The 13,923-nt window shown below is 42.1% G+C and overlaps 1 protein-coding gene across 4 annotated transcripts in view; it reads right to left on the bottom strand.

Annotated features, from left to right (window-relative positions):
• The window catches only part of ATF6 (activating transcription factor 6), a 71,927-nt gene that overhangs the window by 47,432 nt on the left and 10,572 nt on the right, over positions 1-13,923 (bottom strand). For all 4 annotated transcript variants that reach the window (XR_010744212.1, XM_066324889.1, XM_066324888.1 and 1 more), the window contains 3 exons: positions 13,560-13,745; positions 13,062-13,153; positions 1,720-1,863 (listed from right to left, as the gene is read on the bottom strand). Coding sequence is in view for 3 of the 4 variants with exons in the window: in XM_066324889.1 (XP_066180986.1) it covers positions 1,720-1,863; positions 13,062-13,153; positions 13,560-13,745 (422 nt within the window). In the remaining variant the exon portion in view is untranslated. The remainder of the gene's footprint in view (positions 1-1,719; positions 1,864-13,061; positions 13,154-13,559; positions 13,746-13,923) is intronic.

Here is a 13,923-nt window from a genome sequence, read left to right on the forward strand (position 1 = left end):
AGAAATCCCTTAAAAAACTTTTTCATGACCCTTTGACCAAAGCCAGAGAATGAGCACTATCACCAGCAGACCCATGAACGTTACAGCTGATCCCATGAGACCTCTGAAACAGGTGACTAACAATTCCTATCGACCATCCAGTGTTCTCAGTCAATCCCTCAAAGGGGGCTGACAGCTCTCAATGCAGGGCAGACAGATGAGCATTAGCAGATGTTGGATCTCTTCCCAAGAAGGCCAGATATTGTTACAATACGTAGTCTGTAAAATATTTCTCATAGTATGCAAACTATGCGATCTCTGCAGACACAACTTTCTTTTTCATTACAGAGCTGTGCAAGACTTGCTACAAAAACACTGAATTTATTATCCACTAAAACCACGCAGATGGAACGACCACAAGCTATATGACAACTGAGCAGCCACAAACTACATTACAACTGAGTGGAGAGGATTTACATCTCTATCTCCAGAATCTAGCTTGGTCTTGATAAAAAGTGAAAAGGAGCATGTATTTGTCTGTACAAATTCCATAACACTCTCAGCAATTCCTGATGGGTTAACTATTTGTCACCAAATACCTAATGTACGTTTCTCTCTTAACATGTTATCAATGTAACTGTTTTAGTCCTCTTGGTTTTTGACAGATTTGTAGTTCCTGAACCTCAACTTCTTTCTGAAAAATCATGTAGAAGAGCTTACAAAAGCCTTATTCATAGTGCCCTTACTTTCCCAGATTTCTCTCCAACTTCATGTCTGCTTCTCCTCTCTACTGCATCTCGGACTGATAAAGAACATGCAGCAAAGAGTTCACAGCTTACCAAACCCAGGGTAAAACAGTGAAAGTAAAGGAGGTACAGGCACAAGCACATCCTCCTAAGAGAACCACTCCACTCCTCTGTCCCACAGGTCACGGTCTGAAACGTGCCACGTAGGATACAAAGCCTCACCATGGCTACAGCCTTAAAATGCTCCTGATTTATTGCCTTCTTTCTGCATGGCAAAATACATTAGGGCTTTCTGCACATCTGTGCCTGGCTTTGTTCAACCAGCCAAAACACTCCACTGGAAAGGGACAGTCTAATAGGATAAATCTTGTAAGGGGAAAACATGAGCTGTATTAGCCAGACTTCAGTCTGGAGGCAATTATATGTTAACTTATGCACTGCATGCTGGAGATCTAGGAAGCTTGAAAGCCAGTATTTAATTAAATAATGGATAAGCACAGGGATGGACTCAGATGGACTTTTTAAAATTAAAAAGACACTGCTAAGTTCAGAGCGTGTTCTTAGTCATGAACTTCTCCAGCCTTCTCTTGAGCAACTAAGAAAATAAATACTCCAGGTGGAAGAGATAGATAATATGACAAATATCACAAATATGCAAGCTAAAATACAGATCAGAGGAAAAAAGCAAACAGCTGAATTGAAGAAGGTCCTGAAAGTCATGGTGACAAGCACTTGTGGACGTGCTCTCTTCCCTAACACTGTGCAGCACAGCCACGTGTACACCTCTGAAGCTCTATCTATTAGGACACTCTGGAAGATAAAACATCATATTCATTTGAAAATAAAATTGAGCAGCTTTCAAAACACTGCGTTTAGAACTCAGGTACTGTGTAAAAGCAGCAAGAACATTGACCAAAAAGGTGAACAAGACAGTGAGGGCTAAAAGCACCACTGCCCTCTGCCACTTGAAATATATAAAAGCTTTTCATGTCACCTATTACTCTTCTTGGAAATGATGCCCTCAGGTATCTTCTGAGCTGTGCTGGACTCCTGGCCAGCTGAGAACTCCAGAAGATTTCTGGTCCGGTGGTTAGAACTCACAGTGGAATCTACTCCATTGGGGTCCTTTTCGAATACACTGGAAAACATAAACACAGCAAAATGTATCACTCACATCAGGGGCCTGCAAGGCACTTTTTTTGTAAGGCATTAAATACTCAGGTGGAGAGGTTTCTGCCTGCTGTTACATTATGTGGACAAGGTCATGTCATATCTACTGTAAAAAACTGACATGCCACTATAATATCATTGTTCAAAGCAGTAGCAGTCAGAAAAGCATTTCTGTTCTCTTCTTCAGTTTTAATTGTTTGAAGGGTTCTGATGCTCTAGTTTTCACATTCTCTCACACAAGCTTCACCTGCTGAAAATATGAATGCTGCTTGTAACCCACGTCTACAGGGATAAGAAATTTATCTACAACCAAATCAAAGCATTCGACTTTAACTTTCGTCAGCCTCAAAGCACAATTTACACAGTTTATGCGAACACAACATGTAAGGAAAACTGAGCTATCAAATTCCATGCAGCTGCAAGTCTGGAATGTTATGCCAGACATCTACCAGGACTGTACACAAACCTAAATATGTCCAATTCGACTTGGATTTAGAACAACTGGCAGGGCCAACAACCCCATAGGCAGCGGGCCATGGTGCCAGACACCCTGCTCTGGATGCACTGAAGGGTCCTGGCCTGGAGGCTGCTCAGCCAGCCATGCAGCAGAGGAGTGTCTGTGCTACTCTTCATGCAAAGAGAGGGAGCAGCACTGCATGTGTAAGCTAGAAACACAACCCCACCACTGCTGTACCAGACCTGCATCCTCAGCAGGGTGAGCTGCAAGGGAGAACTCTCCAAAGCACAGAAGCAATGCTTTAATTTCTCCTCTCCAAAAGCTGGCTTTCCTCTTTCATAACACAGTTGCTTCCTGAAATACACGTTTACAAACCCAAGTCCTAACCCTCTTGGCTGACAACAGCAGAGCATCACCAGCAGCTAGAGAATGAAAACACAAAAATGCAACAAGCCCCCAGCACATAGATGAGATCTCTGCCATTCATGCTGATCACAGCTCACAGAGTGTATCTGAACTCATGCCCCCACCTCTCCTGTGCAGCAGAGCATAAACTCTACAGGGGAGTATTTCCTGGTTTTACATGGCATCACTTTGCAACAGGCAACAAATACAAATAGAGACAGGCAAAACCCAGTAAGGAGGACAGATTAAATACTCCACAACTAAGCAGAAGGCAGAGTTGCCTAGACATTCCCTCTCTTTTGCCAATACTTTTGCACTCCTACGAGCAGTAACCCAGGTGTCCCTCTGAGCAATTTTTTCATGTTCTGAACCACAGGAGTCAGGACAATCCTAGACCCAGGCTGACATTGCTTTGGTTGCCTTCTCTCCTCCAGGTTTCTAGGCAGCAGCACAGAACAAGGGCACCACAAATGCTACAGGCTCTGCTTTCACTTGTGCCAATGGGCAGGAAAGTATTTACAGTTTCCTTTACTGCCTGTGTACATTGGTATCCAAATGTCTCACTGCTTCTACTGCATGGAAAGCTGGATGGTTTAATCATAACCTCCTATCAGGCCTATCTAATTTCACAGAAACAATCTCCACTACTTACTAGGTTTTATGAGATCACATTTCTTCCCTGCCAACAAAAGCATCAGCACAACTGGCAGTGTCTCAAGCCCAAGAAGCAGAGCTCAAAACTAAGGCTGATGCTTAAATGAATGCCTCACATTTCTGCTGGAAGCTCCTCACCTGTGAAATGTCCTTACTGTACTTAATCTGGAGTCATGACAGCCACAAGTACACTGTCCTTTACTTGTTAGACCAAGAATATCCCTCAGAAGACCTGAACGTTATTAATTCTCCTGCAAATCCTTTCTCCACAGCCTGAAGTGTATCAGCCATTCAGTGTGCTGCTGGACCTCCTGGAGCTGGTGTTTTACCCTGTCCTACTTCTCTCCTTTCTCATCCAAAATGACACACAGAACTAGAGGATCTTCCCACATTATCAGTTAAAGCTAAGAAAAAATCTAAGAAGAACTGCAACAAACTGCAACAACAACAAACAAACAACAAATTGCTGTTTTCCCATGATGCTTCTTTGTTCCTATTTGTCTGATTCTACAAAAGCAATTCTTGTTATTTCTTTCAGGTTCCAGCTTGGTGAGGTGAAGTGTCACATACAATTCATTCCTAACGCAGTTCACCCTGAACTCTGAACAACAGAGATAAATCCAAACCAAGGATAAAGACATGCACTACTCTACAATCACAGCTGATCTTTCTTTTTGTGATTTAGTTGTTTTAGCTAAACACCCATTCCAAACCACACACGCCTCACATTATTGCATCAGCTCTAGAAGAGAGGAAATGTTTATTTTCCCTCTTCTCAAGAGTAAAACATCTTTATCTTTTCATCAAAGATCAGCTGAGCATGGGATGTTTCAACCTGGAAGAAGGTATCTTCAACAGCAAAAGACAAAGGAAGAGGTGAACAGAGGATGTTTTGCCATCCTTAGAGGCATAAACCACAGCACCCACTTCTGATAATGTGAACAGAAACTTGAGAACAAAATATAATATTGGGATTTTTTTTCCAATCCCCATTCCTTTATCAGGATTGCTATTTTTCTTTAGAAGCAGGGCTAGCAGCAATTTCTGCTATATGGGCCACTTGCGCGCTCCCCATTTCCCATTGTTTTTCTACGACATTGAAAATTACTGTTCTATCTTAATGTCTCAGATATGTTTAAAAAAAAAAAAAGTAAAAATCCCCTTTGTTGCTCCTTTGGTTTTTGCCAATGACTCAAAACCAAAATAACTTTAGTTCTGGAGAAGGGAAAGCCCCACAAATTGAAATCCTGCCCCACTTCCACCATCTGAACAAGAGATGTTGTATCATTTCTTCCTCTTCCCTTCTCCCCAGAAGGAACACTAGTGAAGTTTGTCTATAAATAGGGCTCCACCCTCAGGAAACAAATAGGAGAGGACGTGCATGTAATGGTCCATGTCCTCCAGTTTCTCCAAGGCCTTTCTTTCCCATGTGGATACCTGAGGGTCTGAGACAGGGTATCAGAAATATTCTTCCTTCGACATCTCAAATTAATATGGCAGGAAGAGCATGACTTAGGAGCAAGGAATCCCTTCAGCCAGCTGGGATGATGATGGACCTGTCCTGCAGGGCTGCATCTGGAAACATCTGCTGACCCCAGGCATGCTGAGCTTCGCAAATGCCAAGAACAGCAACAATACAAGCAGAAACAGGAAGGGTCTACAGAACAGATCCCAGTACCATGACACTGAAGAGGAAGTAAATATTGGGCATTTAAAAACACCAGGCAGAAGATGCAAGAAAACATGAAAAAGAAAGGTAGAAGATCCCATTCAGAGGGAAGAAAGTTCCAGAAAAACAGTATTTTCAACTAAGATATCAACAGCTGGTTTAATAAGACAGAAGACAAAAGCATGGACAGTTTTTTTCATCCTGTTGAGCTACAAGATGAGAAGTTGGAAAAGCAAGAGCACTTTGGCATACCTGCCTCGTGCAAGTCGTGCTGTTTGTGGGAACTGAGTTACCATCCCACATTACAAATCAAAAAAGACTGAATCTGAGAATTTGCTTTACCAGGCAAGACAGTCTTTTAGAAGTTGGAATCTTTCCTGTTTGGCTCACTCACACACCTGGGGTGCCTAGCAAGGCTTTAGAGCCTGCATTTGGACATCCCAGATACCATGAGCATGAAAGGGTTTTCACAAGCCACGAACACCCTCTCCAAGCTGGCTGAGCTCTTGGCTTGTTTCAGATGCAAAACCAGATCCAAGGAAAAAAAAAAGAACCACTAAATACTTCATGCAGATGTTTGTTCAGAAATGTAGAAAAATTTGATTGTAAGAGGGAAAGAAAAGCAGCACTCCTGCCATGGCTTCTCCAGGCATTCAATGGCACCTGATATTTTAGCTGTATTTTTATTTCTTTGGTTTGAATGTCAGTTTGATAAATGTGAAAGCAAGTCTTGCCAGGAGCCCAAATTAAATTTCATTTGTGCTTCTGGCTGAAAAAAATCCTGTGCACTTCAAGTTTTGAAGACTGACATTTAAGTTGTACAGTAATTTGCAGACGAAAGCCAATAGTGATATCATAACAAAGAGTTTTCTGGGGACAGAACCATCTCTGAGTATGAGCTGAGAAGTTTCCAACAAGCTAAAGTTGACATTGCAAAGAGACACCAACCAAAAACCCTGTCCTCTCCCTAACTGATTCCAGACAAGGCTACCATAGTGCCAGACACTCTCTGGAAAGTATTTTTCATTTCTATTCACGATGAGTGCACCATCTGCTGACAGCAAGGCTCTGCCTTCTCCTGAGGGCTGCTCCAGAGCTACTCTCTCTGGAGAGAGCAGCCCAGTCGTCGTCTTCTGCAGGGGAAAAGGAGGAAAGCAACCCAAAGTGAAGTTTTTGTGTGTTTTGAATGCTTTAAATAGCAATTTATTTTTAATAAAGCCTCTGGAAAAGAAAGGAATAAAGCAGTATTAACAGCCAGAATGATTTTTTTTTCTTGAAAAACTCTGTATCATTATCTGGCCTTTATTGCCAAAGCCTGTGGCTGTGATCAGCACAGGAAAGAGGTAGGAATCCCTTCCTGTTCCCCGAGTTGTACTTAGTAAGAAAACTAAAGGTATTCAATTTTATTCAAACATTAACCTATCAAGAGAGGTATTGAAAGGTCTGGAACCTAGACCCATGTCCAATTCACTCAGTCTGTCCTTTTCTCTTGACTGCTCCCTCTGCCTTCAAAGAGAAACTATAACACAAGTCCAAAGGTGTGCTGCAGAAGCAGTTTTATATCTTTGGGCCATCTCCAGGACAAACGTACACTGAGCACTTAAATGTGTTCTTTCAGTGTCACAAACATTACATTAAGTTTCCTGTATTACAAGTGTTAAGAGCCTCAAATGTCTTACACTGCTTCTGCTGTTTTTGCTAAAACACCCAGAGGGCTTCATCTTTCCTTGGCAGCCAGAATCCATGGACCTGGCTAACATGGCACTGTTTCATTCCTCTCGCACTCATCTCTCAGCTTTTTCTTCACATTTCATCAGCCCCTCTCTACCAGTGCATAAGAAATTCATAGGCATTTGACTGTCATCATTTGCATGTAGGTTTACTATACATCACATTTAAGCCTATCAATCTCCTAAAGACATAGGGGAGGCTACTGAGGCTGGCAAAAAGCAGAAAACCAAACCTTTTCTATCCTTCACTAAGTGCAATAAAAGCCCAGGACTGGATGAACTGAGAAAAAGAAACTGACCCTGAAGTACAGCTCATGATCTGCAGTTTGCTGCTCTCAGAACACCTCTTAGAGATACTTCAAGCAGTCACTACAAGTTTTGGAGTTCCTCTTCAACTCCTCCTGCAAGCTGTCAGTGGTTCCAACCAACCTGCCCCACTTTGCTCCGGAATGGAGGCAAGAAGGAGCACACACAGAGCCCAGGAAGAATTGTTAGGGAAACAAATTAATGTAAGGCAAAATTAATGCTGTGTTTGAGCTGTTGGTCACTGCCCTTCATGTGGGGCAGGTGCCAGACACATGGCTTTAGTCTACTCAGCATATGTTACTCAAGGGGATATTTGGGATGGTTTTGAACATACCATGGCACTGCTTGGGGTCACCTGCAAGGGCAGCACAGAGGTGACTCCAGACCACAGCAGGATCCTGGCCTGGCTGCCGTGGGTGGGATCTGCACTGACAGACCCCAGCACACAACACACAGCTCCGACACTGCAGCACCCAACACTTACTGCATGTGATGGTATGGGAACATCATCAGCTCCTTTGCCCACAAAGAAAATGCTCCCTGATGGTACTATTCCTCTTAACTTTCCAACATCCCATCACTGAGGTACACCTACACTCCTGCTGGCCATAAGACCAGCCTGTTTCTTTAATCAAGGAGTCCAGCATAAAGTCTCAAACAACAGCAAACTTGCACAAAAACACTGCAGAATGCACCAGGCCTCAGAATAATCCTGCTCTCCCACATCCCAACTCAAGATTGCTCAGCTTGAGTAGGGGCACTAGACTTTAGTGACACCAATACAGGTGTGCTCAATGGATGGTGCTGTCAGAAGCCCAAATCCTTCATTCTCCAAAAGCTTAGCAGATCCCAGCAGTGCTGACTAGCATCCTGCACAATAGATGGGATGCTAATCTGGGTACTGGTATCAAAGACTTGTGTTTTCATTACTTTATCCTCACAAGCAGAAGGTCATGGTAGTTTGCAGTCCTTGGGCAATTTCCTCACTTTTACTAAGAGATGACTCATCTTAGCACTTCTGGTTTTTTTCCCCTGTTTGTGCTACCAATTTAAGAAATAAGGCACACCCCTAAGTCTTTCAGGAATCAAAAGTCACTGCTTCTTCATTTGCTGTAATCTGTGACAACAGCAGACAAATCACACTTGTCAGCCAGCCAGGCCAGCGCCTTTATTTGCAACAGCTCAGTGGATCTAAATTTTTAATTGACTATTCAGTTTCCAGGATAGTCCTGGAAAGTAGAGGAAAATCCTTGAGGACACCCTGGAGAGGAGCTACAATGAAGTCTCTGCTGAAGGCCAGCCATTCTAGTGCAGCTGTTTGAGGTCAGCAGGACACAAGAGGTTTTGAAGCAGCAGCAGCTGAACTAAGCCACACCAAACACCATCTCAGTCATCCCCCACCACAACTACAGCTTTCTGTATATCACCAAGTCTGTTTTCCCGTTTTAAAGAGTTCTGGGCATACAGAGGTGGCCAAGTTGTAAGAAAACACAAAATTAGTAATAATACTAAAAAACCAGTATTGCACCACCCTCTCAAATCTCCTGTTCCAACCTCTTTGCAAATCTGCCTTTCCTCCCTCCAAGTTCATATTTTTCTTTGTTTTCTGTCCACTCCATAGCTAAAGTGGTAGTTAGGACACATTCTGGCTGGCTGATATCTTAATAAATGCTCTAAGACTGCTGCTAGGTGACAATCACCATGTAAGCTTACACAGACTGACTACAGGGGGAAAAAAACCAACCTAGTTGAACACTTTCTGTAGCCAAAAAGACACTGCTACAGCCACCAGCAAATACCTGGCTTACATGCTTTGCTGCTACTGTCCCAAGAAGAGATGCAGAAAATTTATCTTTTGCATCTTCTGTGATTGTTCTCCTTTCCCTGCTTTTACACGACTTTGATTATTTTACTGCAAGTATTTTACTATCACTTGCATTAAAAAAACCAAAACCAAGACAATTTATATTCAAATGAGAACAGAGAAGAGAATAAAAATAAAAATATTCCCAAAATAAATACATGGATTGTTTAGACTAGAACATGTGCTTGGTTGCCATTTGTTTCAGCCTTGTTTGTGCTTGTTTAACACATTTTCAGATCTGGTTGCTCTAAGGCACAGTCCAACACAAACACGGAAATCAAAGAAGTTGAAAAAGGCATGTAGGAACTGCAGTAATTTGAAAATTACCAGATTTGATGTTGTAACAACCAAAAAAACAGCACAGCTAATTAGACGTTTGTCAATGCCAGCAGTCAGCCATGTCCCAGGGATGCCATGCCAGCTGGGAGTGGGACCAACACTGGCTCCACAGAAGGCACATATGGAGGCAGGAGAGCCTGGCTCCTGGGGACACCTAGCTCTCAGGGACACCTGGCTCCAGCTCCCAGCCCTGCTGAGTGCCAAGGTCTATGTGCTCATGCCTCTTGTGCAAACATTGCTGGTTGCCAATTCCTGCCTTGCGCCTCACAGAATGCAAGGCTGGGGCAAAGGGGTGACTTCTGCAATGAGTGGAATTAAAATGTACCCTTTTCCCTCCACACACCTCACCAATCACTCTGAAATAATAATACAAGGAAGTTTTTATACATGTTGAATCCAAATTCAAATAACTCACAAAGATTACGAAATAGTTCACTGACACACAGATGGGAAATTCCTGGGCGCCTTTCTTCTAGTATAAAACAAACAGATAAAATAGAAACACTAACAGAATTCCTGCTAAATTACTTCTGCTTTTAATAACTGAAAGTTTCAGTTTTCAATATAAAGCAACAACAAACCCAAAGAGTTTAGTAACACAGAACTACCTAACGCAGAGTGACCACTAACTCCACACAAGGCCCTTTCACATCCTCAAATCATACTGGCATTCAATTTATATTGAATTAGACTTGCATTCTTTTCTTAGAGATACCATGGTGCTGTGTCAAAGACACAAGAACATCCTGAAAGGCTTGTTGGTAATTAGGGAGACTGGGCAGCACTCTGCCTCCAGTATTTTCAAACAGGTTTCTTGTGTCAACAGGCAAACTTCCCTACCAGACTTTCACCCCCACCCCCAAATTCCCAAGTTCAGCGCTACAGATTACCCCCACACAGATCTGTGAACATGAAAAAATGTGTCAGCAGAATAACTTTGTCTGCTAAACTTGTTTGCCAAGGGCTGCCACATCCTGCACCGCTTTCCATAATCTTAAAACAGCTGAACAGCTGTCTTGGAGCCCTCTATGAAACATCACAAACATCTCAACACACACACAGTCAACAAGACTTAAGATCAATTTAAAAAAAAAAAAGTCTGTTAGTCTTTATTAGTGCAATACACATCCATTAATGCAGAGGAGAACACAGAACTAACTACACAGCCACTCATCCCGATAGGATTGTTTTGTGGGACGCTGAGTGCTCAAACACTACACCTTCACTGATGCACTGCAGGCCATGGAGGCTTTGCAGGGCTGCCTCTTCTTCAGCCTCACATCCCCAACCCTAAACAATCCAACTGCCTTCCTGCTGTCTCTGATTTGACATAAAGAGGTAACCTATACATCTGCCCTTTTGTTTTACCTCTAGTCTTCAAAAAATCCTACCACTAACCACAAGAACCTAAGAAGCATCTTACAATAAGGCCAGCTAAGTGAATTTCAAAGTCTGCCACAGACTTTAGGAGGTGAACTTCCCATGATTTTGCTTTTTTTGAATGTCACTCCCTCTTTGCAATGGTTCACTGGTTTTAAGTAAACAAATTTTCACCGCTAATATGTTTGGATCAAAACATCCTGAGCCCAAATGCTGGCACACCTCCATTCAGGTGTGCAAGTGAAATGATTTCTTACATAGGAAAAGTAGCAACACAAGGTTTCAGAACATATTTACCTCCAACTGACCGCAGCATGGAAATTAGGGATTCCACAGTTAGCTAACTGGAGGGGAAAGAGTGTTTTTGCTGAACTATAAGCTAGCATGGACATGATCATAAAAACTTACTTATTTCTGTAAGAAACTGTAGGAAAAAAACCACATATATTAGAAGCTTCTGTTGTTAAGGACTAAACAGGACAGCAACTCTGTCAAGCTCGTGGAACTGCCATTCAGTGACACCTTTATAAAAGGAAGAAAATGTGTATGGGAGGAGTGAAACCTAAAGAAACAGTCTGTATATCCCACATTCTGGGTCTTCTAAAGAGAATTGCACAATCAAACATTCACACAACCCTGATACAGCCTAGGATTTTAATTGCAGTGTGAGCCTTTCTTCTGCTAGGGAGGAAAAAAAAAACCCAAAAAAACAGAAAGAGTAACTCCTTGCAATTTTGCAATTACATTTCTCTTCATTGCCTAAATCCAGTGCTGATGCAAACCACCTGGTTCAGGCACAGCAGTTATACTGGCATGCTCAGCTACTGTACTGGCCAGGAACAGTCAGACATCCAAGGATTTCTTCTTGCTTTATCTACTTTATTAAACATCAAACATGTCAGGAAGTCAACCCTGTCACATTCCTATAGTTACTGAGTACTGCAAAGACATGAACACAGTGTGACCTTCCAGCCCACTCTGACAGCAGTGCCTTGCCATAGAGCTCAACACCTTGCTCGTTCCTGGGGGTAGGGAAGATGCCACAGAACTTCAGAGAACTGTGGTAAAAGACTTCCCGCCCATCTCTCTATTTTCCCAAGCTTTCATCACTAACAAGAATTTCATGCATTCCATCATCTCACTGCAATGCAGACACAATTCCCCTCAGCTTCAGAAAGATGACTGGTTCTAGTAATTCTCAACAAGCATCTTACTCAAGGGAGTGGTAATGATTGAAGTGCAGATGGGATGTACAAATCAATCCCTTAGTATCTGCAAGATGATTTTTCTGCCTGATAGTCAAAAAAATCACAATACAAATCCTAAATACACTAAGAAATGGTCTCCCTTAACATCATCCATATCAAAGCAAAATTATCAGCTGTATTTCACTTCCTGAAATAAACAATATTTGCAGTAAGTGCAAATACTTCAAAGTCATTTCAGCCTTAGCAAGTTTTCTAATATTAGAAATACAAACATCACTTTCTAAAAATTTATCACAGTCAGAAACAAAGTCTTCATCCATATTTATCCCATTCCTTCAGTTTGACTGGGATTTTGCGGACAAACAGAGACACACTGCTGACTGAGATCCTACTGAAATACTATGCCTTTTTGAAAAAAGTGAATGGCTCCATCTAAAAGGTCTTTATGTTCCAAAGCCAAGTTAAATAGACAGGTATGTGCAAGAAGTATTTCTTTTTATTCTACTTCCTTCCCCAGACTTCCTTATAAAAAGTGTCGGGGAAATGATGTAGCTTTTCCCTGCTGCCAAACGCTCTACACTCTACTGATAACAGTTCAAACAAGAGAGGTTTCTGATTACCACTTCAACTAATCAAGGAGAGGGAACAACCTCTTCACCAGATCTGGGAGACAAGGGCTTACTCTGTGACGAGGGAGATTGCAGCTGGACACATCTAAGGGTCAGGACTGCAAGGCATGGAATGTACAGCAGGATTTCCTGAGTATTTTGAGAACTAAAGCAGCCTCAAGCCACAGCTACTGAAATTAGCACAGGTGTGAGCAAGCCAAGTCTGACTTTTTTCCCTAAAGGATTCTAAACACAGTTCTTCATCTCTGCAGATATAAATGGAGCAGACAAACTGCTGTATGCAGCACTGAATAATCAAATCAGGAGAAATTAGATGTACAAGATCTAGCTCTTATTGCCAGAAGGATTCCAAAGAAGGAACCATTATACAGATGCATCTTCCCCTAAGCAGGAGGAGAATACAGGGCAGATTTCAGATTTCAAGCTCAAGGCTTTAATACAAAACACTGGCTGTTATTAATGATTCAAACAAAAATCTCAAGACAGTAAACTTGGTAGGCAGAGAAGAATTTCTAAGCAGGTTACCTCAATGGACCATAATTCAACATTATAAAGGCCAGTATCACCATCACACACAGTGTCCTTCTCTTCGGAGATGATACTTTGAGCTTCTGGTTCTAGACAGAGAAAACAGAAGACACTGAGTAAAACAGAGGTACACATATGCAGGGTTATGTTGGAAGCCAAGTACATCAAATTATACTTGATTTTTGGATTTATACTTGCCTAATTATGTGTGAATAAATTCCTGAACTACCTAAAAATAAAACCTCGGTTTATACATTATATTCAGCTTCTATCCTGTGAAATATTCAGAAGCACCATGAAATAAAGAATTAAAAGTCTACCATATAATGCATCAGCTGTCCTGACCTAGAGTTGGTGAAAGTCATGCTTGGAATGGGATGCTGGCCTAGAAACCCTCAAAGGTTTTTCAGTGAACATTACCCCAACTCTGTTCTAGCGTCTTCCACCTGAACAACTCTTTTCATATAAAATCAGACTTTCATCACAATCTCTTACCTCTAATACAACTTCATCCAGCTGCCTCTTCAGTGTGCTGTTTTCTTTCTTGAGTTTCTCATTCTCCAGCAGGGCTGCCTCAAGCCTGGCCTCCAGTCCCAACATGTATTCCTTCTTTTTCTTGCGTGACTGGAAGGCTGACTCGCGATTTTTGATCATGCGTTGCTGCCGCCTCAGGACATTGACCTGAACACACAATACATGGGCCATTAACAATCCACGAGTTAAAACTGCCTCCATTTCACACAGAATTCCTGCTTCTCTGCTTTGTCTGTGCAGAGAGCTTCCCACACTCTGCTTCAAATGAGCTGGAATGGTCAGCATTGAGGCACCTTGGGATCACGGTACACATAAGGAAAAAACA

The sequence above is a fragment of the Sylvia atricapilla genome, chromosome 9 (genome assembly GCF_009819655.1).
Source record: "Sylvia atricapilla isolate bSylAtr1 chromosome 9, bSylAtr1.pri, whole genome shotgun sequence".
Classification (NCBI taxonomy): domain Eukaryota; kingdom Metazoa; phylum Chordata; class Aves; order Passeriformes; family Sylviidae; genus Sylvia; species Sylvia atricapilla.